The following is a 25,845-nucleotide window of genomic DNA, read 5'->3' on the forward strand; positions in this document are numbered from 1 at the left end:
GCTTCCAGCACTGTACAACCTCATGGGGTGCAGGGAACTGCCCCCCCCCTCACCCCATACAACTTTATGGGGTTCGGTAACCTGCAGCCCACCCCATGCAGCACCACAGAACCCGGTGGGCTGCTGTGGGGGGAACCGCGCACCCCCAGCACCGCCCAATCCATACAGAGCTCTCGGGGTTCCCCCCCAGCACCGCACATCCCTGCGGGGCTCAGGAACCCGCACCGTATCCAGCACCGCGCTCCTTTCGTGGGTGGGGGGAGCTGTACCCACCGGATCCACGAACCCCACGCGGTCTCGAGAGCTGCCCCTCCCCCCCGCCCCGCCCCCCCCCCGGGCAGTGCCGTGCGGAGCTCCACGGAGGGGGGGGGAGGGGGGGGTGCGGGCGGGGCTCTACGGGCAAAGTCCTCCGCCATGAGCGCGGCGCGCGGCGGCCTCGCGGCCCTCCCCGTGCTGCCAGGTAGGGGCGGGGAGGGGGCACCGACCCCGCCCTGCCGGGGGGTCCCGTCCCCGCACCGACCCCCTCCCCATCCCGTCCCATCCGTAGGGGAGGTGGTTCTGGAGGCGGCGCGGGGAGTGCGGCACCGCGGGGGGGGCGGCTCCGTGCGGGGCACTCTGCTCTGCACCAACGTCCGCGTGGCGTTCGTGCCCGGAGCGCAGGTGGGGAACGTCACCGCACCCCGACGCCCCCTGATCCCACCCCGCTCCGTCGCGGTCCCACCCTCGCCGCGTCCTGACCCCAGGCTGCCCGCGTCCTGGCCGCGTCCCAGCGGTGTCCCCCACCCCGGTCCCCATCCGCCCGTGTTCTCATCCCGTCCCGGAGCCGTCCCGGCCCCGCACTGCGCGCACCTGACCCTATTCCGTCTGCATCGCTGTCCCCATCCGAGCGCGTCCCATCCCGGTCCCATCCCAGCTGCACCCTGACCCCGCCCACTTGTGTCCTGATCCCAACCCCATCCACGCTCTGTCCCACTGCATCCCAGCTGCGTCCTGACCCCAACCGCCTGCGTGCACCCTGACCCTGTCCCAGCCGCACCCCCAGTCCTCATCCACCCTGGATCCACCCCGTTCCCATCCAGAGCCCGTCCATGCCCCATCCCAGCTGCGTCCTGACCCCAATCTGCCCACGTCGTTACCCCACCCCCAGTTCCCGGTGGGGGCCGACGGGAATGACTTTTGGTGAGGGCATGGGGATGGGGCTTTGAGCTGGAAGAGGGGCGAGCTAGACTCGCTATTGGGAAGAAACACTTCACCGTGAGGGTGGGGGGATGGTGGGACAGGCTGCCCAGAGGGTGCCCCTCCCTCGGGGCGATGGGGCTCTGCGCAGCCCGGTGTGCCGGGGGTGTCCCCGCCGGCAGTGGGGGTGGAATGAGATGATCCTGAAGTTCCCCTCCAACCCAAACCGTGCTTTGATCCGGTGCTTCTGTGAACCGACTGCATCCCTGCCTTCGATAGCCCCAACCCAGCTGTACCCCGATCCCATCCCGGTTGCCTCCTGACCCCCCATGCCTTGACCCCAAGCTGTCTGCATCCTGACCTTACCTGGCTGCACCCCTGTCCCCATCTGGATGTGGGGATCCCATTCCAGCCGCGCCCCGATCCAATCCTGGTCCGGTACCAGCGGCATCCCAGTCCCATTCCAGCTGCAGTTGAGTCTGACCCGACTGCATCCTGACCACAGTGATCCCATCCCTTCTGCACCTTGCCCCCCTCCTGCCCCCCCCCAGCCCCACCGTCTCCTCGGATTTGACCCCCATTGCCCCTTTCACCGCAGGAGCTCCTCTCTGTGGGACGTGGGGTGGGGATGGGGCTGTGGGGCCGAACCGAGGCTGTAGGGCCCTGCTCCTGCCCTGCTGCCCCTGGGGAGTCCGGGCCACCTCCCATCATTCCCCCCCCCCCCCGCAGTCCCCCAGCTTCATCCCCTTCCTGCAGAGCGAATACAGCGTGGCACTGCGCTGCATCCGCACGCTGGTGGCAGGTAGGTTCCGGGGTGGGGGGCACAGCCCTGCCCCCGTGTGCAATGACCTGGGGGGGCTAGGGGAGGGGGGGGAGGTTGATGGCCACTGCCTCCCCCCCCTCCTACCCCGCAGCCAGCAGCTTCACCAAACCCACGGTGCTGACGGCCGCCTCCACCCTCACCTTCATCCCCGAGGAGCTGGCGGTGTTCTGCCAGGATTTCCGTCTGCTGCGCTTCCACTTCCCAGAGAGCAAATGGGGGCTGCAGGCGTTCCGGGTGAGCGGGGGGGGTTTGGGGTGGGGGCTCATGGCCCTGGGGCTGCAGGCATGCCGGGTGAGTGGGGGGGGTTTGGGGTGGGGGCTCATGGCCCTGGGGCTGTAGGTGTTCCGGGTGAGCGGGGGGGTTTGGGGTGGGGGCTCATGGCCCTGGGGCTGTAGGTGTTCCGAGTGAGCGGGGGGGTTTGGGGTGGGGGCTCATGGCCCTGGGGCTGTAGGTGTTCTGAGTGAGCGGGGGGGTTTGGGGTGGGGGCTCATGGCCCTGGGGCTGCAGGCGTTCCGGGTGAGCGGGGGGGTTTGGGGTGGGGGCTCATGGCCCTGGGGCTGCAGGCGTTTCGGGTGAGCGGGGGGGTTTGGGGTGGGGGCTCATGGCCCTGGGGCTGTAGGTGTTCCGGGTGAGCGGGGGGTGTTTGGGGTGGGGGCTCATGGCCCTGGGGCTGTAGGTGTTCCGGGTGAGCGGGGGGGTTTGGGGTGGGGGCTCATGGCCCTGGGGCTGCAGGCGTTCCGGGTGAGCGGGGGGGTTTGGGGTGGGGGCTCATGGCCCTGGGGCTGCAGGCATGCCGGGTGAGTGGGGGGTGTTTGGGGTGGGGGCTCGTGGCCCTGGGTTCTCCGCCATCCCCCAAGTGTGGGGTTTGGGATGGGATTGGGACGCAGCTGGGTGGGGGCTGGAATAAGGGCAGGGATGCTGCCAGCTTGGGGTCAAGATTTAGGAAGATTGGGATCACAGCTGGAGTGCAGTGGGATGGAGCCTGGGTGGGCTGGGATGGGAGCGGGATGGGTTCAGGATGGTACTGGGGTAGGATCGGGGCAGGATGGGGACAGGGACGTGGCCAGGATGGGGGCAGGGAGCAGCTACGTTGGGGTCGGATAAGGGCAGTGATGCAGCCAGGATAAGAGTCAGGCTGCAGCCAGTTGGGGTCAGGATGCAATGAGGATGGGGTTGGGATGGGGGTGGGATGCAGCTGGGTGGGGGGTGGAGTAAGGGCAGGGGTGCTGCCAGCCTGGGGTCAGGGCGTGGGCAGGCTGAGGTTGGGATTGCAGTGGGATTTGGCCCGGATGGGACTGGGACAGGACCAGGTCAGGATCGGGATATGAGTGAATGGGGACAGGGATGCAGATGGGATCAGGATGAGGATGGGAGTGGGATGCACTGAGATGCCACAATGGGAGGCGAGGTTGAGGATGGGGGCGGGGGGGGGGGCACACAACAGCGGTTTTGGGGGGAGGGCTCACGCGGGGTCGCAGCCCCCAGCCCTCGCTCTTTGCCACAGGTGGCCAACGCCATTGCTCGAGCGCGGGAGACGGCCACGTGGCCGGGGGACAGCGGGAGCCACGTGGATGGCACAACGGGGGATGAGGAGGATGAGGAGGAAGGCTCGCCCCCCACGCTGCTCTTCGAGAGCCCTCAGGACTGGGAGCGGGAGCTGCAGCGCCTCGGGGCGGTGGGCTGGAGGGTGAGCGCCGTCAATGAGCGCTTCGATATGGCCCCCAGGTAGGTACGGCGCGGGTGGGGGGGCTGTGGGTGTGCTCCCCGCCCCACGCGGGACCCCCACACTGTGCACCCACCCGCAGCCTGCCCCGCTACCTGTGGGTGCCCAGCGCGCTGCTGGACCACGACCTCAAGCAGACGTTCGCCCACTTCCAGGAGCGCCGTGTGGCTGTGAGTAATGGCATGCGGGGTGAGGAGGGGGTGTCGAGGGTGTGGGGGGGGGGGGGTGACGTGGAGGGGTCCCATCTGCACACAGCGGCTGTGCTGGCACCACCCAAACGGCAGCGACCTGCTGAGAGCCGCCGGCTTCCACGCAGCCTCAGAGCCGGGCAGCGAGGACATCAGGTAAACCCCGCCCTGGGGGGGCAGTCCAGAGCCGGGGGGGGGGGGGGGGGGGAGGGTCACAGTGCCCAGCCCCATGCGGGGTTCTGTCTCCCCCCCCCCACACACACCCTTTCAGGTGCCTGGAGGTGCTGCTGGGTGCTGGGTGCAGGCCGTGTGTGCTGGCTGACACTGCTGAGCTGCCCACCCCCCCCGACATCCAGCTGGCACACCTGAGGCTGCGGGCACTGTGCCTGCCTGGTGAGAGGGGTGGGGGGCGTGCGGGGGGGGGGGGGGCGGGGGGGTCTGACCCCCCTCCCCATGGTCTGCCCCCCCCCTCCCCATGGTCTGACCCCCCCCTCCATGGTCTGGCCCCCTCTCCTCTCCACCCAAACCAGGTGCAGCAGCTGATGAGAAGTGGCTGTCAGCGCTGGAAGGGACGCGGTGGCTGGAGCACGTACGGTGAGGTTTCGGGGGTGCACCTCTAAAGCCCCCCCACTATGGGGACCCCCAAACCAACCACAGGGCGTTGGGGTGCTGCCTTGGATGGGGGGAACCCCCCCCCCCAACCCAATCTCGGCATTCTGGGGAGCTGCGTTGGATGGGGGTCAGCGTCTCACTGGGGCTGGAGCCCCCTCCCCCCTCCCCAGGAGGTGGTGGGGTCGTTTTGGGGAACTCTGAGCCCCCCAACCCCCCCCCCTCACCCCCAGAGCCTGTTTGAGGAAAGCTGTGGAGGTGGCATCGCTGCTGGCGGGGAGACAGTGCTCTGTTGTCCTGCAGGGTAGGGGTGGGGGGCATGGGGGGAGGAAGTGTGTTAGGGGACATCAGGATGGGGGGTGGGGGGAGGATGCTGGGGTGGGGGGCAGTGGGGTGGGAGTATGGGGGTAGGAAGGTGGGGAACACTGGGGTGGGGGGCACCAGGATAAGGGGACCCTGGGGTGGGGACGTTAGTGGGAGGGGAGTTGGAGGGGGAGACATCGGGGTGGGGGGGACAACGAGGTGGAAGGTGGAGGTGGGGGACAAACTGGGGGGGGGGAGGGGTGGAATTAGGGTGGGGAGGACACCAGGACAAGGAGCGCCGGGGTGGGGGGGCGGAGCGGTGGGAGGCGCTGTGTTGGGGGTCGGGGTCCCGGGATGGAGGGCATTGGGGCGGGGGTCACGAAGGCCCCCCCATCCCGTCCTCCAGAGCCGTCGGACAGCGACCTGAGCTGCCTGCTGGCCTCGCTGGTGCAGCTGCTGGCGGACCCCCACGCGCGAACCGTGCGTGGCTTCCAGAGCCTCATACAGCGCGAGTGGGTGGCAGCGGGACACCCCTTCCCCCAGCGCCTCGGGCTGCGCGGGGACAGCCCCCGTGAAGAGGTGACGGCCCCGCGTCCTTTGTCACCTCCCCGGGGGTAGCGTCCCCACGGAACCTCCGTGGGGGTGACGTCTGTGTGTGTCCCCCCGTGTCCCCCCACAGTCGCCCGTTTTCTTGCTGTTCCTGGACTGCGCGTGGCAGCTGCTGCGGCAGTTCCCGGCGGCGTTCGGGTTCACGGAGGCGTACCTGCTGGCCCTGCACGACAGCGCCTTCCTGCCCTACTGCAGCACCTTCCTCTTCAGCTGCCAGCGCCAGCGGGGCCGCGGTGGGGCGGTGAGTGGGGCAGCCCGCCTCGGTTTCCCCATATCTGTGCCTCGGTTTCCCCATATCTGTGCCTCAGTTTCCCCATATCTGTGCCTCGGTTTCCCATATCTGTGCCTCGGTTTCCCATATCTGTGCCTCAGTTTCCCCATATCTGTGCCTCGGTTTCCCCTTCCGTGCCTCGGTTTCCCCATATCTGTGCCTCGGTTTCCCATATCCGTGCCTCAGTTTCCCCATATCTGTGCCTCGGTTTCCCCATATCCGTGCCTCGGTTTCCCATATCCGTGCCTCAGTTTCCCATATCCGTGCCTCGGTTTCCCCATATCCGTGCCTCGGTTTCCCTTTCTGTGCCTCAGTTTCCCCATATCTGTGCCTCAGTTTCCCCATATCTGTGCCTCGGTTTCCCCTTCCGTGCCTCGGTTTCCCCATATCTGTGCCTCAGTTTCCCCATATCTGTGCCTCGGTTTCCCCATATCTGTGCCTCGGTTTCCCCATATCTGTGCCTCGGTTTCCCATATCTGTGCCTCGGTTTCCCATATCCGTGCCTCAGTTTCCCCATATCCGTGCCTCGGTTTCCCATATCCGTGCCTCAGTTTCCCATATCTGTGCCTCGGTTTCCCCATATCCGTGCCTCGATTTCCCATATCTGTGCCTCAGTTTCCCCATATCTGTGCCTCGGTTTCCCCATATCTGTGCCTCGGTTTCCCCATATCTGTGCCTCGGTTTCCCTTTCTGTGCCTCAGTTTCCCATATCTGTGCCTCGGTTTCCCCATATCTGTGCCTCAGTTTCCCCATATCTGTGCCTCGGTTTCCCTTTCTGTGCCTCAGTTTCCCATATCTGTGCCTCAGTTTCCCCATATCTGTGCCTCGGTTTCCCCATATCTGTGCCTCGGTTTCCCCATATCTGTGCCTCGGTTTCCCCATATCTGTGCCTCGGTTTCCCATATCCGTGCCTCGGTTTCCCATATCCGTGCCTCAGTTTCCCCATATCCGTGCCTCAGTTTCCCCATATCCGTGCCTCGGTTTCCCATATCCGTGCCTCAGTTTCCCATATCTGTGCCTCGGTTTCCCCATATCCGTGCCTCAGTTTCCCCATATCTGTGCCTCGGTTTCCCCATATCTGTGCCTCGGTTTCCCCATATCTGTGCCTCAGTTTCCCCATATCTGTGCCTCGGTTTCCACATATCTGTGCCTCGGTTTCCCTTTCTGTGCCTCAGTTTCCCCATATCTGTGCCTCAGTTTCCCCATATCTGTGCCTCGGTTTCCCCTTCCGTGCCTCGGTTTCCCCATATCTGTGCCTCGGTTTCCCCATATCTGTGCCTCGGTTTCCCCATATCTGTGCCTCAGTTTCCCCATATCTGTGCCTCGGTTTCCACATATCTGTGCCTCGGTTTCCCTTTCTGTGCCTCAGTTTCCCCATATCTGTGCCTCAGTTTCCCCATATCTGTGCCTCGGTTTCCCCATATCTGTGCCTCGGTTTCCCCATATCTGTGCCTCGGTTTCCCCATATCTGTGCCTCGGTTTCCCCATATCTGTGCCTCGGTTTCCCATATCTGTGCCTCGGTTTCCCATATCTGTGCCTCGGTTTCCCATATCTGTGCCTCAGTTTCCCCATATCTGTGCCTCAGTTTCCCCATATCTGTGCCTCGGTTTCCCCTTCCGTGCCTCGGTTTCCCCATATCTGTGCCTCAGTTTCCCCATATCTGTGCCTCAGTTTCCCCATATCTGTGCCTCGGTTTCCCCTTCCGTGCCTCGGTTTCCCCATATCTGTGCCTCAGTTTCCCCATATCTGTGCCTCGGTTTCCCATATCTGTGCCTCTGTTTCCCCATATCTGTGCCTCGGTTTCCCATATCTGTGCCTCAGTTTCCCCATATCTGTGCCTCGGTTTCCCCTTCCGTGCCTCGGTTTCCCCATATCTGTGCCTCGGTTTCCCTTTCTGTGCCTCGGTTTCCCCATATCCGTGCCTCGGTTTCCCCATATCCGTGCCTCGGTTTCCCCATATCCGTGCCTCGGTTTCCCCATATCCGTGCCTCGGTTTCCCCATATCCGTGCCTCGGTTTCCCCATATCCGTGCCTCGGTTTCCCTTTCTGTGCCTCAGTTTCCCATATCTGTGCCTCGGTTTCTCGTTCCGTGCCTCGGTTTCCCTTTCTGTGCCTCAATTTCCTCCTTCTCCTGCCTCAGTTTCCCCATATCTGTGCCTCAGTTTCCCCATATCTGTGCCTCAGTTTCCCCATATCTGTGCCTCAGTTTCCCCATATATGCCCCCATTTCCCCGTGCCCTGCGCTGTGGGGCTGACCCCTGCAACCCCGCAGCAGCAGCCCCACACCCAGACCTACACCCCAGTGAGCGGCCGCTGGGCCGCCCCCCCGGGCAGCGTCGCGTGCCGCCTGCCCCCCATCTGGGCCTGGGGGCTGCGCTACAGCCGGCAGCAGCGGGCGCGATTCCAGAACCCCGCGTGGGACCCCGGCCCCGTGGGGACACCGGATGCTACGGACCCCCAGAACACGGTGAGTGGGGCTGTGGGGGGGGGAGGGGAGGCTGCCTCTTTTCACCCCGATTGCTTTTTTCACCCCAATGCTTTCCGACCATTTCCCCCCAACCTCCCCTTTCACCCCTTTTTTCACCCCGTTTCCCCTTCCCTCCCCCTTTTACCCTATTTTCTGTCCCCCCCCCCGTTGCCCCTAACCCCCGCTTTCCCCCTATCTGCCCCATGTCCCCCTCCCCCCCCCCTTTGCCGCGGGGTTCCCCCCGCTGCCCCTAACCCACTTTCCCGTTCCCAGCCCGCCGGCGCCTGGTCGGGGTCGAGCTCTGGGGCGGTGCTGGCTCTGTCCAAGGGCTCGCTGACCCCACAGCCCTTCCCGTGGCGGAGCGGCCGTCCCCCCCCTCGCCTGCTGCGCTGGGCCCCCTCCCTGGAGTCCCTCAGCGATCGGGGGGGTGACCCTATCCCCACGCCCCCCCGGGGGCTGCTGCTGCCCTGTGCTGCGGGACCCTCCGTGCGGCTGTGGCGACGCTGCTACCTGCGGGGTCTGCCCGAGGCACAGGTAACGGGGCCGGGGGTCCGAACCCCACACGTGACCAACCCAGCCCTGCATCCATCCATCCACCCCTGATCTGCATCCATCTCAACCTTAGATGGGTCCAACCGGATATGTACGTGTCAACCCCACGTGCATCCATCCCACCCCATCTGTGCCAATCCAACCCCATCTGTGCCAATCCCACCCCATCTGTGCCAACCCAACCCCACATCCATCCAATCCAACCCCATCTGTGCCAATCCAACCCCACATCCATCCAATCCAACCCCATCTGTGCCAATCCAACCCTACATCCATCCATCCCAACCCCATCTGTCCCAATCCAACCCCATCTGTGCCTATTCAACCCTACATCCATCCATCCCAACCCCATCTGTGCCAATCCCACCCCATCTGTGCCAATCCAACCCCACATGCATCCATCCCAACCCCATCTGTGCCAATCCAACCCCACATCCATCCAATCCAACCCCATCTGTGCCAATCCAACCCTACATCCATCCATCCCAACCCCATCTGTCCCAATCCAACCCTACATCCATCCCACCCCACCTGTGCCAATCCAACCCCATCTGTCCCAATCCAACCCCACATCCATCCATCCCAACCCCATCTGTCCACTCCACCTTGACATCTGTCCATCCAAATCCCATGCATGCCCATCCCAACCCCACATTCATCCATCCCGTGTCCATCTCACCCCCATCTTTGTCCATCCAACCCCACATCCCTCCCTCCCCACCCCACATCCATCCCTCCTAACCCCATGTGTCCATCCCAGCCCCATATATGCCTGTCCAATCACGTGTCCCTCCCAACCCCTCATCCCTCCCTTCCAACCCCACATCCATCCATCCCAACCCCATATGTGCCTGTCTAATCACACGTCCCTCCCAACCCCACATCCATCCTTCCCTCCCAACCCCACATCCATCCATCCCTCCCAACCCCACATCCATCCCTCCCTCCCCACCCCACATCCTTCCATCCCAACCCCATGTGTCCACCCCAACCCCGTATGTGCCTGTCCAATCACGTGTCCCTCCCAACCCCACATCCCTCCCTCCCAACCCTGCACGCGTCCATCCCAACCTGGTACGTGTCTATCCAACCCCATATCCAACCCCAATGCCTCCGCCCTGACCCCATATCCCCCCTCCTCAGCGTGGCCGCCTGGCCCCGTGCCCGGCCCTACTGGTGGAGGAGCTGGCGCTGCTGCAGGACCGGCTCCGTGCATGGCAGCAGGACGGGGCCCAGGCCGAGCCCGGCAGCAGCCCCCCGTCACCCTCACGGTGAGGGTCGTGGGGGTGGGAACCCCCCCCCCCCGAGGGATGCACGCTGCGGGGACGGACTCGTCCTTTGGGGTCCCTCCGCTCGGGGGTTAGGGGAGGGATGCGGCCCCCCAGGTGCCGGCAGTGCTTCCCCACACCGCTCCGCTGCTGCCTTTCGCCCCACACTGGGGCCACGGCTCTTTGGGGCCTGGGGATTTTGGGGGCTTTTTGGGCTCTCTGTTGCCTGGATTTTCCTGGACAGTCTGGGGGTTTGGGGGGGACCACAGCTTTTGGGGGGGACCACAGCTTTTTGGGGCCCATGGCCTTTTAGTGCCTGGAGCTTTTGGGGCGCACAGCTCTATGGGGCTGCGTCCCGTGGGGTTCCCCCTCTCCCCCCCCCACGGTCCTTTTTCCCTTTGCTCCAATCCGTCGCTACCTCCGGCGGCCCTGAGGCGCTCGCCGGGGCTCGGCACCGTGGGGCAGTGGGGTTCGGACCCCTCCCCGCGAGGAGTACAGCGCGGGAACCGCGACCCCACGGCGCTGCCGGAGGGGGGGGAGGGGTGGGGCCACGCGTGTCAGCGGTACTTGTATTTGCCTATTAAAGCACAGCGTTCTGCAAGCGACGGTGTGTGGCTGCGACTGGAGGAGCGTACCGGGGACCCCGCGACTCGGGGGATGTCGCGATTTATCGAGGCGTGGGGGGGGGGGAATATCATGATAAAAGGGGACGAGGACGGGGTCGGGCACGCCGCTCCCCCCGGACCTCAACATGGCGGCCGGCCTCACTTCCGGTTCGCGGTGTCATCACGGCGTAAGGCTTTGTGTCGCTTTACGTCGCGTCACGTGACGCCGCGTCGGCGCCGCGCGGGAGAGAGCGGGAGAAGATGGCGGCGGGGCCCATCTCGGAGCGGAACCAGGGTGAGCGGAGGGGGGCGGGCGGGCGGTTGTGTGTGGGGGGGCTTTATGGGTCCGCGGGAGGCTGAGGGGCTGTGCGGCTTTCCCCGCTGAGGCCGTGATAGCGGTTAAGCGTAGGCCGGGGTGAAGGGGTCGGGGGTGTGGGCCCCCCGTGGGTCATCGTGGGTGTGGGTGAGGGGGTGAGGGATGTCGGCCCCCTGTGGGTGATCGTGCTTTGGTGCCGCCCTCGGGAGGGGCTCTGCACCTCCTGCACCCGCCACTAAGGCCTGTCCCACACTCAGCGCCTCGGGGTCCCCCGTGCAGCTAACTCGGTCTCTTTTCTCCTCCGCTCCAGATGCCACCGTGTACGTGGGGGGGTTGGATGAGAAGGTCAGCGAGCCGCTGCTGTGGGAGCTGTTCCTGCAGGCGGGCCCTGTGGTCAACACCCACATGCCCAAGGATCGAGTCACGGGCCAGCACCAGGGTGAGTGGTGTGCCCCCAGAAAGCGCGTGTGGGGGGAGGGCAGCCCGAGAGATTCATCCTGGCCTGGATTAGAAACAGTGCAGCCAGCAGGAGCAGGGAGGTGAGCATCCCCTGCACTCAGCTCTCCAGTGCTGCGTTCAGTTTTGGGCCCCTCACTGCCAGAAGGACATGGAGGCCCTGGAGCGTGTTCAGAGAAGGGCAGCAAAACTGGGGAGGGGTCTGGAGCACAATGAGGAGCGGCTGAGGGAGCTGGGATGGGTTGGGGTGGAGAAGAGGAGGCTCAGAGGAGACCTTACTGCACTCTGCCACTTCCTGAGGGGGGGTTGTGGTGAGGAGGGGGTGGGCCTCTTCTCCCTGATAAATAACGACAGGACGAGAGGGGATGGCCACAAGTTGTGCCGGGGAAGATTGAGATGAGATCTGAGGAGGAATTTTGTCTCTGAAGGAGTGGTCAGGCCCTGGGATGGCCTGCCTGGGGAGGGGGTGGGGGCACCATCCCTAGCGCTGCTCAAGGAGCGTTTGGATGAGGTGCTGAGGGATTGGATTGAGCGGTTGGGTAGGGATGGTGACAGGAGGATGTTGGACTGGGTGATCTTGGAGCTCCTTTCCAACCTCACGGAGCTATGAATCTATGTCAGACTCAGCTCCTTCTGGGCTGTCACGTCACCACAAGACTTGCTTTCCAAGGCCCAAGAGTGTTTCAGGCAGTGGCACGGAGCACAGGAGATGTTTCCACTCATCCTCTGGTTGCCCTCACTGTAAGCACACGATGCTGGTCGTGGCACGTTTCCAGGAGCCTGACACAATCCACCTGCCAGGTCTCCCCATATTTACGTTTCAGCCATCATCCTCCGTACCAAAGAAGCTTTATACACTTGGCTTGCTTAATTGCAGAGTACGTTTCCCACTCGTGGATAAACTGTGTAATATCACTCTTGGAAAGAAGATGGTGGTGGAGGCAGCCCTGGCCACTGTGGCACCATGTGTTCTGTCAGACAGCAGCTGTCAGCCTGAGCCCCAGTTAGGCCTTGCAGCTGCCTGGTTTTGGGGACAGTGCTCCCTGTGCTGGTACCCTTCCCTGTTCCAGGACAGGTGTCACCTCCTGGCAGCCCTGCAGTCTCCAAGGGGTTTGGTTTAGTGGTTCAGTGGGTAGGGATGGTGACAGGAGGACGGTTGGATCTCGTAGCTCCTTTCCAACCTCATGTAGCTATGAACCTGTGAGAGCAGCTGCCGCAGGGAGAGGTGGGGGTGGGCGATTTGTGGGGCTTTCAGGAGAGCCCTGGGTGAATTTTCTAAGTGAGGTGGGTGCCTTTGGAGGCAGTGGGGGGCAGTGTAGGGCCGTGTAGGGCGCATCCTGGAGCTCTGTGTGGGGCTGCGTTGCAGGCTATGGGTTCGTGGAGTTCCTCAGCGAGGAGGACGCGGACTACGCCATCAAGATCATGAACATGATCAAGTTGTACGGGAAGCCGATCCGAGTGAACAAAGCCTCCGCTCACAACAAGAACCTGGACGTGGGGGCCAACATCTTCATAGGCAACCTGGACCCCGAGATCGACGAGAAGCTGTTGTACGACACCTTCAGCGCCTTCGGGGTCATCCTCCAGACGCCCAAGATCATGCGGGACCCGGACACGGGCAACTCCAAGGGCTACGCCTTCATCAACTTCGCCAGCTTCGACGCTTCCGACGCCGCCATCGAGGCCATGAACGGACAGTACCTCTGCAACAGACCCATCACCGTCTCCTACGCCTTCAAGAAGGACTCCAAGGGCGAGCGGCACGGCTCAGCTGCCGAGCGGCTCCTGGCAGCCCAGAACCCACTGTCGCAGGCAGACCGGCCCCACCAGCTCTTCGCCGATGCTCCTCCTCCTCCGTCTGTCCCCACGCCTGTGGTCACCGCTCTGGGGCCTGGAGTCACCCCTCCAGGTGAGTCGGGCCACGCTGGGTTGAAGAGAGGCAGATTTGGGGCTCGGTGTTTGTCACTGCCGTGGGGTCTGCGGAAGGTGCCGGCTGTCACCTGGCAGCAGTGCCCCCGGGGGGTGGCAGGAGTCGTGGGTCTTGTTGGTTTAACAAAAGCAAGTGTAGGGTCGTGCAGCTAGGGAGGAATCACTGCATGAACCAGTACAGGTTGGGGGATGAGCTGCTGGAGAGGAGCTCTGCACAGAGGGACCTGGGGGTCCTGGGGGGCGACAGGTTGACCATGAGCAGCGTGCCCTCGTGGCCAAGAGGGCCAATGGCATTCTGGGGTGCAATGCCCTGAAAATGATCCCAAAATGATGCCAAAATCCACTCCAAATGACTCCAAAATCCCACAGAATGACCCCAAAATCCTTTATTCCAATTCCATGTGCCTCGTATGGCAGCAGTGCCCCCCCAAAATGATCCTAACATGACCCTGAAATCCTTTATTGCGATTCCATGGGCCCCATATGGCAGCAATGGCCCCCAAACTGACCTTAAAATGCCCCTAAAATCCTTTATTTCAATTCCATGTGCCTCATATAGCAGTAGTGCCCCCCCCTAAATGGTCCCAAAGTCACCCCAGGATGACCCTAAATCCCCCCAAATGTCCCCAAAGTCACCCCAGGATGAGCCCAGCCTCCTGCGTGGCCAGCAGGTCGAGGGAGGGAATCCTCCCCCTCTGCTCTGCCCTGGGGAGAGGGGACCTGATCCAGGGGGAGAAATATCGGAGGGGTGGGGGGCACAGTGGCGAGGCCAGACTCTTTTCAGCAGTGCGTGGGGACAGGACGGGGGGGAACGGACACAGACTGCAGTGCTGTGGGTTTGGGGTCTCTTGGGGTCATTTTGGGGGGCATTGCTGCCATATGGGGCACAAGGGATTGGAATAAGGGAATTTGGGGTCATTTTGGAGTCATTTTGGGTGGATTTTGGGGTCATTTTGGGGGGCATGGCTGCCATATGGGGCACAAGGGATTGGAATAAGGGATTTTGGGGTCATTTCTTGGGGTTTTGGGGTCATTTAGGGTCATTTTGGGGCCATTTTGTGGTCGTTTTGGGGCTGTTGCTGCCATATGGGGCACGTGGAATTGGAATAAAGGATTTTGGGGTCCCTCTGTGGGATTTTGGGGCCGTTTTGGAGACCTGTGCGACCTGGTGTAGGGAAGTGCTTTGGCGGGGGGTTGGATTCGCTGATCTCTGGGGGTCCCTTCCAGCCCCTGTGGCTCTGTGATTTGGTTGCTGTTCCTGCAGTGTCGGTGGGCAGAGCTGGAAGGCTGCGCTCTGAGTGGAGCTGCTCCGTGTCACGTGTGGGTGCTCAGCACGGCAGCTCCGCTCCACGTGGGTGCTCTTGGTGCTCTTGGTGACGGTGCTCAGCCCTGCGGACCTGCAGGGTTGGAAGGCTGTGATGCTCAGCAGTTCTCACCCTGCTGCAGCTCAGCCTGAGCTCTCCCAGTGTGAAGTGGATGGGTCCTGGGGCCGTGCTTCGTTCTGGTTCTTGTGTTTGCTGTGACATGCCGTGTGTTTTCACCTTCCCAGTTGTCCAGGAGTCTTTCTGCTTCTTTTTCCTCCTTCTGCACCGAACCAAATCCTCACTGCTGCTCTCTCTCTCTCTCCCTCCAGGCCTCCCACCCCCAGGATCATTTCCCCCACCGGTGCCCCCCCCTGGAGCAATGCCTCCTGGAATGCCCCCTGCCATGCCACCCCCGCCAATGCCACCTGGGGCCGGTGCCCCCGGTCCCCCCACTGGGGCTGCGCCCGCCGGAGGACACCCACCTCACCCACACGCCTTCCCCCCGGGGGGCATGCATCACCCAGGTACGTGTTGGGCACCATCAGGAAGCACAGAGCTGCTCGTGCTGTGGAGTGGCCTTGGGTAAATCATCCCCCCCTGGTTTATTCCGTGAGGTTTCGCTTCTGTAAAGCAAGGAGAGAATTGCTGCCGTCTTTTGGAAGGCACTGAGCACGGTGAGGGAGGAATCACTGCGTGCAGCAGTGTGGGATTGGGGAGTGCTGGGGGGGAGCTCTGCACAGAGGGACCTGGGGGTCCTGGGGGGCGACAGGTTGACCGTGAGCAGCGTGCCCTCGTGGCCAAGAGGGCCCATGGGATCCTGGGCTGCATGAAACACAGCGTGGCCAGCAGGTCGAGGGAGGGGATGCTCCCCCTCTGCTCTGCCCTGGGGAGGCCTCATCTGGAGCACTGTGTGCACTTCTGGGCTCCCCAGTCCAAAACAGACAGGGATCTCTTGGAAAGAGTGCAGCGCAGGGCCACAGAGATGGGGAAGGGCCTGGAGGATCTCCCCTCGAAGAAAGGCGGAGTGAACTGGGTCTGTTCAGCCCTGAGAAAAGAAGAGTGAGAGGGGACCTGATCCAGGGGGAGAAATATCGGAGGGGTGGGGGGCACAGTGGCGAGGCCAGACTCTTTTCAGCAGTGCGTGGGGACAGGACGGGGGGGAACGGACACAGACTGCAGTGCTGTGGGTTTGGGGTCACTTGGGGTCATTTTGGGGGGCATTGCTGCCATATGGGGCCCATGGGATTGGAGTAAGGGATTTTGGGTCATTCTGGAGTCATTTTGGGTGGATTTTGGGGTCATTTTGGGTGGGTTTGGATCATTTTAGGGGGCATTTCTGCCGTTTGGGGCCCATGGAATTGGAATAAAGGATTTTGGGGTCACTCTGTGGGATTTTGGGGCTGTTTTGGAGACCTGTGCGACCTGGTGTAGGGAAGTGCTTTGTCAGGGGGTTGGACTCGCTGATCTCTGGGGGTCCCTTCCAGCCCCTGTGGTTCTGCAGTCCAGCTGTGGCGGAGCAGGCAGAAGGACCAGTGGGGTACCCCAGTCAGCTGCTGACACACTGGTGCTGCTCCGTTAGAGGAGCAGTGGTCTGAAGGCCCTGCGATGTCTTTGTTCACGTCCTGGCTGTGCCTTTCCACGAGGCCTTGCTCCCTGCAGCACACAGCAGTGTGTGCTCTCCTCCCCAGGAGAGTCTGCGTAGGAGTGAGTGTGTCACATCACTGCTGCTGCTCCTGGGTTTCTCTGCTGTGTGTTGTAATCTGAGGGGAAAATCACATGGGGCTGCACTTCCAGAAAGCGTTCTGGTGACGTCAGAGGCAGTTCCCCTCTGAGAGGCGTGCAGTGAGGTCAGGACTCGAGCTGCAGGAAGGCATGGGCTGCTGCAGCACACGATTTCCAGGTCCCCGGTGCTGTTGTGGCTGAAGGATGTGAACACGACTCCAATCCATCCTCATTTTCCTGTGGCGTCAATGAGGACGTGGAGTGTGAACCTCCTCGGCACGGTCTGCAGCTCTGCTGGGTGGGAGCTAATTCAAGACAGGAACAAAATGTTTCCTTGATGCTCTTCCATTTTTAGCCCTCTGGGACTGGGGAAGGAGCACCACGCTCATCCAGACTCTGTGGTCTTCAGTGCAAAAATGAAATCCATTTTACATGGCCTTTAAAAAAAAAAATAGACAGGAAAGAGCCAAGTTGTGATGTCCCTGCTTTTCATCTTGCCTGCTCAGTGATGAGGGGTTGTGATGTCCCTGCTTTTCATCTTGCCTGCTCAGTGATGAGGGGTTGTGATGTCCCTGCTTTTCATCTTGCCTGCTCAGTGATGAGGGGTTGTGATGTCCCTGCTTTTCATCTTGCCTGCTCAGTGATGAGGGGTGCCCGAGGGCTGGGGGCACGCTGCTGGGGGGGCTTTGTGTGCTCCTGGCCCCGCTCACGGGCTCTGACTTCTCAGCCTTTGGAGCAGTAATGAAGTACAGCACAGGGAGGTGTGAGTGCTTCCTCGGAGCTGCGCCTGGCTCTTGGGTTTTGCTGCGGTTTGTTTTTAAGGAGAAAGCAATTGGTATTTTGGTTTTGCTTTCTTAGGAGTTTAAAAGAATAGAATTGTAGAGGTTAAAGAAATAAAGGCTGGGGGTGCAGGCTGCGTTCCTGCTCGGAGCAGAGCACCTTCGCAGCAAGGACACGGGTTCCTGGTGGGAGTCTCCCAGGTGAGCTCCCCGAGCGAGGGCTGTGCCATCGCTGCTGGCAGGTCTTCAGGTTTTCCTTCCCCCTGCCCCGGCCGGGAGCCAGCTCCCATTCACTTTTGTCCTTCTGCTGTGTGCTTCAGAGGAGGGCTGTTCGCTTTCTCCCCTTAAACCTCCAGGCTGGGAGCAGAAAACAGCTGCCAGGCCCACGGGGCATCCAGCGAGACCTGGGCAGGATGCAGAGCTGGGCAGGGAGAGACAGGAGGAGCTTTAACAAAAGCAAGTGTAGGGTCGTGCAGCTAGGGAGGAATCGCTGCGTGCAGCAGTGCGGGGTGGGGAGGAGTGCTGGAGAGGAGCTCTGCACAGAGGGACCTGGGGGTCCTGGGGGGCGACAGGTTGACCGTGAGCAGCGTGCCCTCGTGGCCAAGAGGGCCCATGGGATCCTGGGCTGCATGAAACACAGCGTGGCCAGCAGGTCGAGGGAGGGGATCCTCCCCCTCTGCTCTGCCCTGGGGAGGCCTCATCTGGAGCACTGTGTGCACTTCTGGGCTCCCCAGTCCAAAACAGACAGGGATCTCTTGGAAAGAGTGCAGCGCAGGGCCACAGAGATGGGGAAGGGTCTGGAGGATCTCCCCTCGAAGAAAGGCGGAGTGAACTGGGTCTGTTCAGCCCTGAGAAAAGAAGAGTGAGAGGGGACCTGATCCAGGGGGAGAAATATCGGAGGGGTGGGGGGCACAGTGGCGAGGCCAGACTCTTTTCAGCAGTGTGTGGGGACAGGACGGGGGGGAACGGACACAGACTGCAGTGCTGTGGGTTTGGGGTCACTTGGGGTCACTTTGGGGGGCACTGCTGCCGTATGGGGCACGTGGGATTGGAGTAAGGGATTTTGGGGTCATTTCTTGGGGTTTTGGGGTCATTTAGGGTCATTTTGGGGCCATTTTGTGGTTATTTTGGGGGTGTTGCTGCCATATGGGGCACGTGGAATTGGAATAAAGGATTTTGGGGTCCCTCTGTGGTATTTTGGGGCCATTTTGGAGACCTGTGCCACCTGTTGCAGGGAACTGCTTTGTCAGGGGGTTGGACTCGCTGATCTCTGGGGGTCCCTCCCAGCCCCTGTGTTTCTGTGACGGTGACATTTCAGCCACACAGCGCTGCAGGCTGCAGCAGTGGGATCCTGCCCTCACTGTGAGCTCCCCTTGTCCCCACAGGGATGCCCCCCATGCAGGTGCACCACGGTCCCCCCGGGATGGGTCAGCACCACCCAGGACCACCGGGCTCTGGAGGTCAGCCCCCACCGCGGCCCCCGCCCGGCATGCCGCACCCCGGCCCCCCACCCATGGGAATGCCTCCGAGAGGGCCTCATTTTGGATCACCTATGGGTAAGTAGGTGCTTGTGAGAGGCAGCACGTGTGATTTCGTGTCGGTCAGACCCACGGATAAGTTTGGTGCCTGCGCCCTCCATCGTCCCTCCCGTAATAGGGGCGGGGAGGAGGGGTCGCAGGGTCTCCTCGCAGTGGGGTATCTCCGAGCAGGACCTGGGGCTCTGTGCTGCATGGCGGGCTTTCCCAGGGCTTGCCTCGTGTTTCTGGGGACGGAGGGCTTTGCCTGCAGGACACGCTCTGCTCTGTCCCGGTTTTTCCCCCCGTATCCTGAGTGGAGATGGCAGCTGGGCTTTGCCAAGAGCTCGGTTCCCGAGCGCAGCCCGCTGTGCTGGGGGCTGTAGGAGGGGTTTGTGGGGGGGGGATGTGTTCCCTTGGAGCTGGGCACAGCTCAGAGGGGACGTGGGAGAGGTAACAGCCATCATCACAGTGTGGGTCCGCGATCCCAGCCGTGATCCCACTGCGATGGGGACACGCAGTGCCACGGGGTGAAGGTGTTCTGAGTGGGGCAGCCCCGTGTGTGCGGCCCTCGGGGGGGCCCAGGCTGATGCTTGGGGCTTCCGTCAGCCTGCGGCTGAGTCCCCCAACCTGGGGGCACCAGCTAGAGGCGTGGGGGGGGGGGGGCTGCTCTTCCCACGGAGGTCACTAACAGCTCTGCTCTCCCCGCAGGTCACCCCGGCCCCATGCCGCACCACGGGATGCGCGGCCCTCCTCCGCTGATGCCGCCCCACGGGTACAGCGGCCCCCCTCGCCCCCCACCCTACGGCTATCAGAGAGTCCCCCTGCCCCCCAGGCCAGCTCAGAGGCCCCCTGGGGTGCCCCCACGTGGCCCCCTGCGAGGCCCCCTGCCCTAGAGGCCCTCGGGGCCGCTGGGAGTCCTTCCCTCATCGTGCTGTCTGCGCTGGGGCTGACGTTCCTGAGCCTGAAGGGAAGAGGCACAGTTGGGTCCATCCCTTTCACAGTTCCTCCCCCTCTTTTTTTGCTCCCCCTCGTTTCTTTCTGTAGCGTTCGTTGTGTTGTTTTCTTTTTCCTCCTCCCTCTCCTTGAAGGTTTTTCACAGTAACTCCAATGGGATTTTTTTATTTTGTTTCCCCCCCCCCCACCCCCCCCCCGTGTGTGAGTCAACAATTGCCCTTTTACAAATAAAACGTTTTAAGAATGGGAGGCCGTTCCTCTGAGGTGGTTCATAGCTACGTGAGGTTGGAAAGGAGCTACAAGATCATCCAGTCCAACATCCTCCTGTCACCATCCCTACCCAACTGCTCAATCCAATCCCTCAGCACCTCATCCAAACGCTCCTTGAGCAGCGCTAGGGATGGTGCCCCCACCCCCTCCCCAGGCAGGCCATCCCAGGGCCTGACCACTCCTTCAGAGACAAAATTCCTCCTCAGATCTCAATCTCCCCCAGCACAACTTGTGGCCATCCCCTCTCGTCCTGTCGCTATTTATCAGGGAGAAGAGGCCCACCCCCTCCTCACCACAACCCCCCCTCAGGAAGTGGCAGAGTGCAGTAAGGTCTCCTCTGAGCCTCCTCTTCTCCACCCCAACCCATCCCAGCTCCCTCAGCCGCTCCTCATTGTGCTCCAGACCCCTCCCCAGTTTTGCTGCCCTTCTCTGAACACGCTCCAGGGCCTCCATGTCCTTCTGGCAGTGAGGGGCCCAAAACTGAACGCAGCACTGGAGAGCTGAGTGCAGGGGATGCTCACCTCCCTGCTCCTGCTGGCTGCACTGTTTCTAATCCAGGCCAGGATGCCGTTGGCCTTCTTGGCCACCTGGGCACACTGCTCACGTTGAGCCGAGCATCACCCAACACCCCCAGGTCCTTTTCCTCTCTCCATCCTTCAAGCCGTTCTGCCCCTATAGCACTGCATGGGGTTATTGTGGCCACAGTGCAGCACCCGGCACTTGGTCTTACTGAACCTCACCCCATTGAGCTCAGCCCAGCTGTTCAGCCGATCCAGGTCCCTCTGCAGGGCCTCCCTGCCCTCAGGCACTTTGACACATCCTCCCAACTCGGTGTCCTCTGCAAACTGACTGAGGGTACACTCCGTCCCCTCGTCTAGGTCATCAATAAAGATATTCAACAAGATGGGCCCCAAAACTGACCCCTGGGGGACACCACTCGTAACAGGACACCAGCTGGACCCAACTCCATTCACCACCACCCTCTGGGCACGGCCCTCCAGGTCTGCACCCAGAGAAGGGTGAAGCTGTCCCCTCCACGGGCTGCCAGCTTCCTCTGGAAAGTGGAGGTGGGGCCGTGCTGCTGGTGCTGCTCTGGCCTGGCAGGGGACACCTGGGATGCAGCAGCCGATGCTGGGGCTGCTGCCCGTCCCGGTGAGCTGCTGAGGTTGGGGTGCTGCCCCCCAAAAGGCTCTGGTGGCTGAGATGCTCCGTGCTGGGGCAGCACACCCCAGGTGAGGCGCTCTGACAGCTGAACCTTCAAATCTGTTGCATCCTCTTATCATCCTTGAGAGTGTGGTCAGATGGCCGGGACGTTCGGGGAAGTAATCTGGAAACAAAACCTGCTCTCTTGGGTCCTCGCCTAAGGAGATCTCGTTTTGATGTCGCTCACGACTGTGGGAAGCTGTTCCCTGTGGTTCTGGGAATGGGGGGGCAGCGTGCGTTGAGCAATGGGGGGAGGAGGCTGAGCAGCTGTGGGCTCTGCGGTCCCTCGTGGGGCTGAGCTGCCAGAACTGCCCTGCTCCTCCCGATGGATTCGGTGTCTTCACACCACTGACTGACAACGGGGGAAGCGAAAAAGCTGAGTCAGCGGATGGAAAATGTGTCACCTACAGCAGTGGGGAAGGGAGGAGGATGGAGGCTTGGCTTCACCTACAGCAGTGGGGAAGGGAGGAGGATGGAGGCTTGGCTTCACCTACAGCAGTGGGGAAGGGAGGAGGATGGAGGCTTGGCTTTCTGCAGAGCTCCTTCCAGGAAGGTGAGAGATAGAGAGCCGCCGTGGGAGACGGGGACGGAGGTGTTGGCTTTGTGTGTGAGGCTTCAAACTGGAACGACTCGCATGCACTCAGAGCAAATGGTGACCCTGGGCTTCCTGGAGCTGTCGTGGCTCTGGGAGACCCAGGGGACGTGGCTGGGGGATCGCTGTGCTTCTCATGAGCAGGCTTTGTGGGAGGGAAACCCGGCAAACCGCCTCGCCCCTTCATTGCTCTGCAGAGGGGAAAGGATCTCGTTCTCAGCCTCGGTTTTACTTTGCTGTTTTATTTTTATTTTAACTTCCTAGGGCTGAAATTGACCTTTAGCTTCCATCTCCGCTCACCCTTTTGGTCCGGGGAGAAAGAATGGTGCCACGCTTTCCTTTTGTCACGGGGTGGTTTGGGAAGTGCCTGTGAGCTATGCAGAAATCCAGAGCGTGGGGGGGGAAGAGCAGAGCCCACGTTTGAGCTCTGTGTCTCCTGTGCTGATGTTGCCCTTGGCACGTGAGGAGCCACTGAAGGATCTGGGAGGCGAACTGGAAGGGCTCTGCACCCCTCTCAGTTGAGCTATAATTATATTTTATCAGGGGCTGTCATTAAAGTAAAGTCTGTGCTGTCCTCGCCTTATGAACCTCTGAGTGGGCAGCAGCTGGGATGGGGGGGATGGAGGTGTTTAAGAGACTCCTGAGCACTGCAGTTTGCGTCCGGCACGGTGCGTGTCCTCGTCTTCCCACAGCACGCGGCTGTAGTCGGTGCTCCCCTGCTCTGTGCCGGTGTTGGTGTCCATGGGGATGAGCAGTCATATCCTTCAGGCACAGAGGGAGCAGCAGAGCAGCACAGAGGAGCTGCAGTCCCCTGCTGCAGGTGCTGGGTGAGGGCTCCTGAACGCAGCAGGGAAAGCAGCTCTGAAGATGAACACATCTCAGAGCAGGAGCAGTGCTGTGGGGCTTCGTGTGGGTGGGAGCCCACCTGCTGCTCTCAGGGGCACCCAGTGGGTGCGGTTTATAGGTCCATGAGGTTGGAAAGGAGCTACGAGATCACCCAGTCCAACATCCTCCTGTCACCATCCCTACCCAACCGCTCAATCCAATCCCTCAGCACCTCATCCAAACGCTCCTTGAGCAGCGCTAGGGATGGTGCCCCCACCCCCTCCCCAGGCAGGCCATCCCAGGGCCTGACCACTCCTTCAGAGACAAAATTCCTCCTCAGATCTCATCTCAATCTTCCCCGGCGCAACTTGTGGCCATCCCCTCTCGTCCTGTCGTTATTTATCAGGGAGAAGAGGCCCACCCCCTCCTCACCACAACCCCCCTTCAGGAAGTGGCAGAGTGCAGTAAGGTCTCCTCTGAGCCTCCTCTTCTCCACCCCAACCCATCCCAGCTCCCTCAGCCGCTCCTCATTGTGCTCCAGACCAGACTGTATCGGGACGGCCCCGGTGCCGGGCAGCAGAGCTGCCAGCAGACACCACGGGACGCCAAGCTCCGAGTGGGCGAAGGAAAACAGCCCCGAGAGAAATCCACAGCAGCTCCAGCAATAAAAAGGAAAGCATCCCTGGAGTGGAAACGGCGGTGCCAAGGAGAGGCAAGCTGCCACCCATCGACGGAGCCTTCATCCTCGCCGCTGCAGCTGGGTCACCTTGCCGGCTCGTGTGCCCCGTGCTGTGAGCCTCGGCCACGTCACCCCAGCGAGGGCTGCTCCTCTGCAGAGCAGAGCTCTCCTGGCTCCGTGGGAGCTCCGTTCGGTGCCATTTGCAGCACAGCCTCGAGTGAAATTTCGCAGCCAGCTCAGCCTGCCTCTCTCTGGTGGAGCTGATGTGGTGCGTGCGCGTGTGCAGGGACTTCTGTGTTCATGCTGATCCCGGCAAGAAAGAGATGCCTCCCTGGAGCAGCCGGGGTCCAGGCTGGGTGGGAAGGGAGGGGCGGGACCAGAGCTCCCTCCCCATTGTCTGCATGCCGGGGGTGTGGGGGGCAGCCTGTGTGGGTCGGGTGGAAGATGGGGCTCTGCAGCTCTCCTCGGCCGTGCTCAAGCTCTTTCAGTTGGGTCACAGATCCCCAGCTCAGTCACAATGCGTCGCTTGACGTTTATTTTCCCGATGGGAGTTCAGTTGTTTCCCAGCTCAGTCCTTCCCCGTGCTGGTGGCGGTTCCCTGCCCGTCCCCTGCCTGTGTGATCCGAGCATCCCTGCTGGCACTGGATGCTGCCCCAGCGCCGCTCTGGGTACTGCCCCAACCCTCTCAGTGCCCGAGGCGGATTTCAGCCTCATGTGTGCCCACATCATTCCTCACCCTCTGCTTGAAGTCGGGGTCCTCCTGGGCTCTGCTGATGGCTGAGCTCCTGGAGCTGAGGCTGGCTCAGCTCGTGACACGTAGGAATGCGTTGCTCTGTGTGTCCCCCCCCCACCCCAAAAAGCCATCGGAGGGCTCCGTGCCATATTGGGATGGAAGGCCGCGCCCGACCAGCCCAGGCGGAGAAAATCTGATCTGAAGCAATCGAAATTCACCCCTGAGGAGGATGTGACTCAGATCTGCCTGGCTGTGCTTCCATCTGCCCGCGGCTGTGGTGGGAGCAGGGGGAGAAGCTGCCAGAGCGGCTCTGAATGCCGTGAAACCCTTCTGCTCCGCACGGAACCCCCCACCGTGGGGCCGGGACCCACTGCTCGCGCCCCACAGAGCATCTCCAGCACCGGAGCCCTGAGCGTGGGGAAGCTCCCGGCAGCCGGCAGAGCATCGCATCCCTTTGGTTTTTGTATAACCGAAGGACCCGAGAGAGCCCCCCCCCCACCCCATAATCACCGGCACCCCCCTCCCCCCCCCCCGCCCCGCCGTAGCACAGCCCTCCCCACCGCCTCCCTTCTCAGGCTGTCGCAATGGACTCTCCCAGCGCTCGGTGCGTGTGGCGGAGGCTGCAGCGCTGACGCCGGGCTGGTACCCGCGGGCTGCTCCTGCTGGATCCCCACGAGCATCCTTCCTCCTCGGAGCATCCTTCCTCCTCGGAGCATCCTTCCTCCTCGCAGCCAGGGCTGGAGCGGACCACGCGCTGACACAGGTAAGGAGAGGAGGATGCCTCTATAAAGCCGCCCCCCCCCCCCCCCTCCTTCTCCCATCTGCTTTTAATTAGCATCCTCGGGGTTGCTGGCTGATGGATGGGGAGTTTGCCTTCTCCTCCCCGTTGCTGTGGCCATTTTGTCCTGAAAATCCTTGCCTCCACCTCGCTCTGCCTTTCTCTGCGTGCTCTGGAGCCCCTCGTCGCAGCTCAGCGCTGCGCAGCGCGGGCATCGCCTTACGGGCACGGATAGCGATGCTGGCAGGTTTTGGGGAGGGGGAGTGCCACAGCCCCCCGGGGTGGGGGGTCACCTTGGGCACTGGGGAGCGCCAACTCTTCCCCACGTCGCCATGTTCGTGATGTTCTGTGGGAGGGCCGGGGCTGCGGGGGGGACCCTAATATGGGAATCCCCCCGGGGCTTGGGGCGCGTGGTGATGCCGGGCCGCAGCGATTGGAGGCTTGGTGGGAGGAGAGGGGTCCGGAGCCCCATAACCTTGTGTGGGTCTGGCGGTGGTGGTTGGGGCTGACGTCAGGGATGGGGCGCCTGAGCCTTTGTGCAGCCAGGAGAGCATTTTTAGGACCCCCCCCCCCCCCACACCTCCGTCCCCCATCTTGCTCCGCTGTGTTCTGCGCCGTTTCTGCCTTCCTTGGGAAAGCAGCACCCCCATCCTAAAAGGATTCGTCGTCGGTGCCCGGTGCTGCGTGGCCCCCCGGCTGTGACCTTGCTCCCCGCAGGTCCTTCCACCCCCCCCACTCCCACCTCCACCCCCCCCTTCGTGCCCCCTGCTCCCTTTGCCGGATCCCTATGGCCAAAATGCGTCACAGCCCCGTGGAAGCAGTCCCACAGCGGATGACCTTGGTGGTGCTGAAGGCCGCAGGAATCCCACCCGTGGGGGGCAGCGAGCGATGAGGATTTGATGCTCAGGGAGATGGGGTGGAGGGTGAGATGGGGGGGGGGTGGGGGGGGGGGTTGTGCCGCAGCGCCAGCACTGCACTGTCCCTGGGTGTCTGCGCAGAGCCGGTGTGGGGTTGGGTGCCCCCCCAGGGGAGCGCCGAATATTTTGGAAAGGCCAAATATAGCTCTACGCTGCGCCCCAGCCCTGCTTTTATGGAGGGGGGGGGGAGGAACGGGGGGGGGGGGGAAGACACGCTGTGACGGCTGCGTCCCTCTCCCTGCGGCACAGATCCTGAGTCGCAGCCACTGCTGCTGG

The 25,845-nt window shown here is 62.4% G+C and overlaps 2 protein-coding genes across 4 annotated transcripts; both read left to right on the forward strand.

Moving 5' to 3' along the window:
- The first annotated feature begins 388 nt into the window (after positions 1–388).
- On the forward strand, positions 389–10,018 carry MTMR11 (myotubularin related protein 11). 3 transcript variants are annotated; one of them, XM_065729142.1, is made up of 15 exons: positions 389–460; positions 548–660; positions 1,906–1,978; positions 2,091–2,233; positions 3,504–3,724; positions 3,805–3,892; positions 3,978–4,066; positions 4,182–4,303; positions 4,441–4,504; positions 4,753–4,823; positions 5,229–5,401; positions 5,502–5,672; positions 7,976–8,170; positions 8,444–8,704; positions 9,866–10,018. In XM_065729142.1, exons 1-15 carry the CDS (start codon positions 415–417, stop codon positions 9,995–9,997), a joined length of 1,962 nt encoding a protein of 653 aa, XP_065585214.1. In that variant the 5' UTR covers positions 389–414; the 3' UTR covers positions 9,998–10,018. The 3 variants fall into 3 exon arrangements, with proteins under 3 accessions (XP_065585214.1, XP_065585217.1, XP_065585215.1); XM_065729145.1 differs by having other exon boundaries at positions 7,976–8,150; positions 8,430–8,704; XM_065729143.1 differs by having other exon boundaries at positions 7,979–8,170.
- Positions 10,019–10,810: 792 nt separating this feature from the next.
- SF3B4 (splicing factor 3b subunit 4) lies at positions 10,811–19,537 on the forward strand. Its single transcript, XM_065729146.1, has 6 exons — positions 10,811–10,890; positions 11,222–11,350; positions 12,734–13,276; positions 14,930–15,124; positions 18,487–18,657; positions 19,327–19,537. Exons 1-6 carry the CDS (start codon positions 10,857–10,859, stop codon positions 19,509–19,511), a joined length of 1,257 nt encoding a protein of 418 aa, XP_065585218.1. The 5' UTR covers positions 10,811–10,856; the 3' UTR covers positions 19,512–19,537.
- Positions 19,538–25,845: the final 6,308 nt, after the last annotated feature.

The sequence above is a fragment of the Cyrtonyx montezumae genome, unplaced genomic scaffold, assembly GCF_038088225.1.
Source record: "Cyrtonyx montezumae isolate F1298 unplaced genomic scaffold, pur_monq_1.0 scaffold_106, whole genome shotgun sequence".
Classification (NCBI taxonomy): domain Eukaryota; kingdom Metazoa; phylum Chordata; class Aves; order Galliformes; family Odontophoridae; genus Cyrtonyx; species Cyrtonyx montezumae.

Coding starts and splice junctions, on each gene's coding strand:
- MTMR11 (XM_065729142.1), top strand. CDS start 415: ATGAGCGCGGCGCGCGGCGGCCTCGCGGCCCTCCCCGTGCTGCCAG. Junction 3,725..3,804: donor CGCTTCGATATGGCCCCCAG/GTAGGTACGGCG, acceptor ACCCACCCGCAG/CCTGCCCCGCTACCTGTGGG. Junction 4,824..5,228: donor GTGCTCTGTTGTCCTGCAGG/GTAGGGGTGGGG, acceptor CCCGTCCTCCAG/AGCCGTCGGACAGCGACCTG.
- SF3B4 (XM_065729146.1), top strand. CDS start 10,857: ATGGCGGCGGGGCCCATCTCGGAGCGGAACCAGG. Junction 10,891..11,221: donor CATCTCGGAGCGGAACCAGG/GTGAGCGGAGGG, acceptor CCTCCGCTCCAG/ATGCCACCGTGTACGTGGGG. Junction 15,125..18,486: donor GGGGGGCATGCATCACCCAG/GTACGTGTTGGG, acceptor TTGTCCCCACAG/GGATGCCCCCCATGCAGGTG.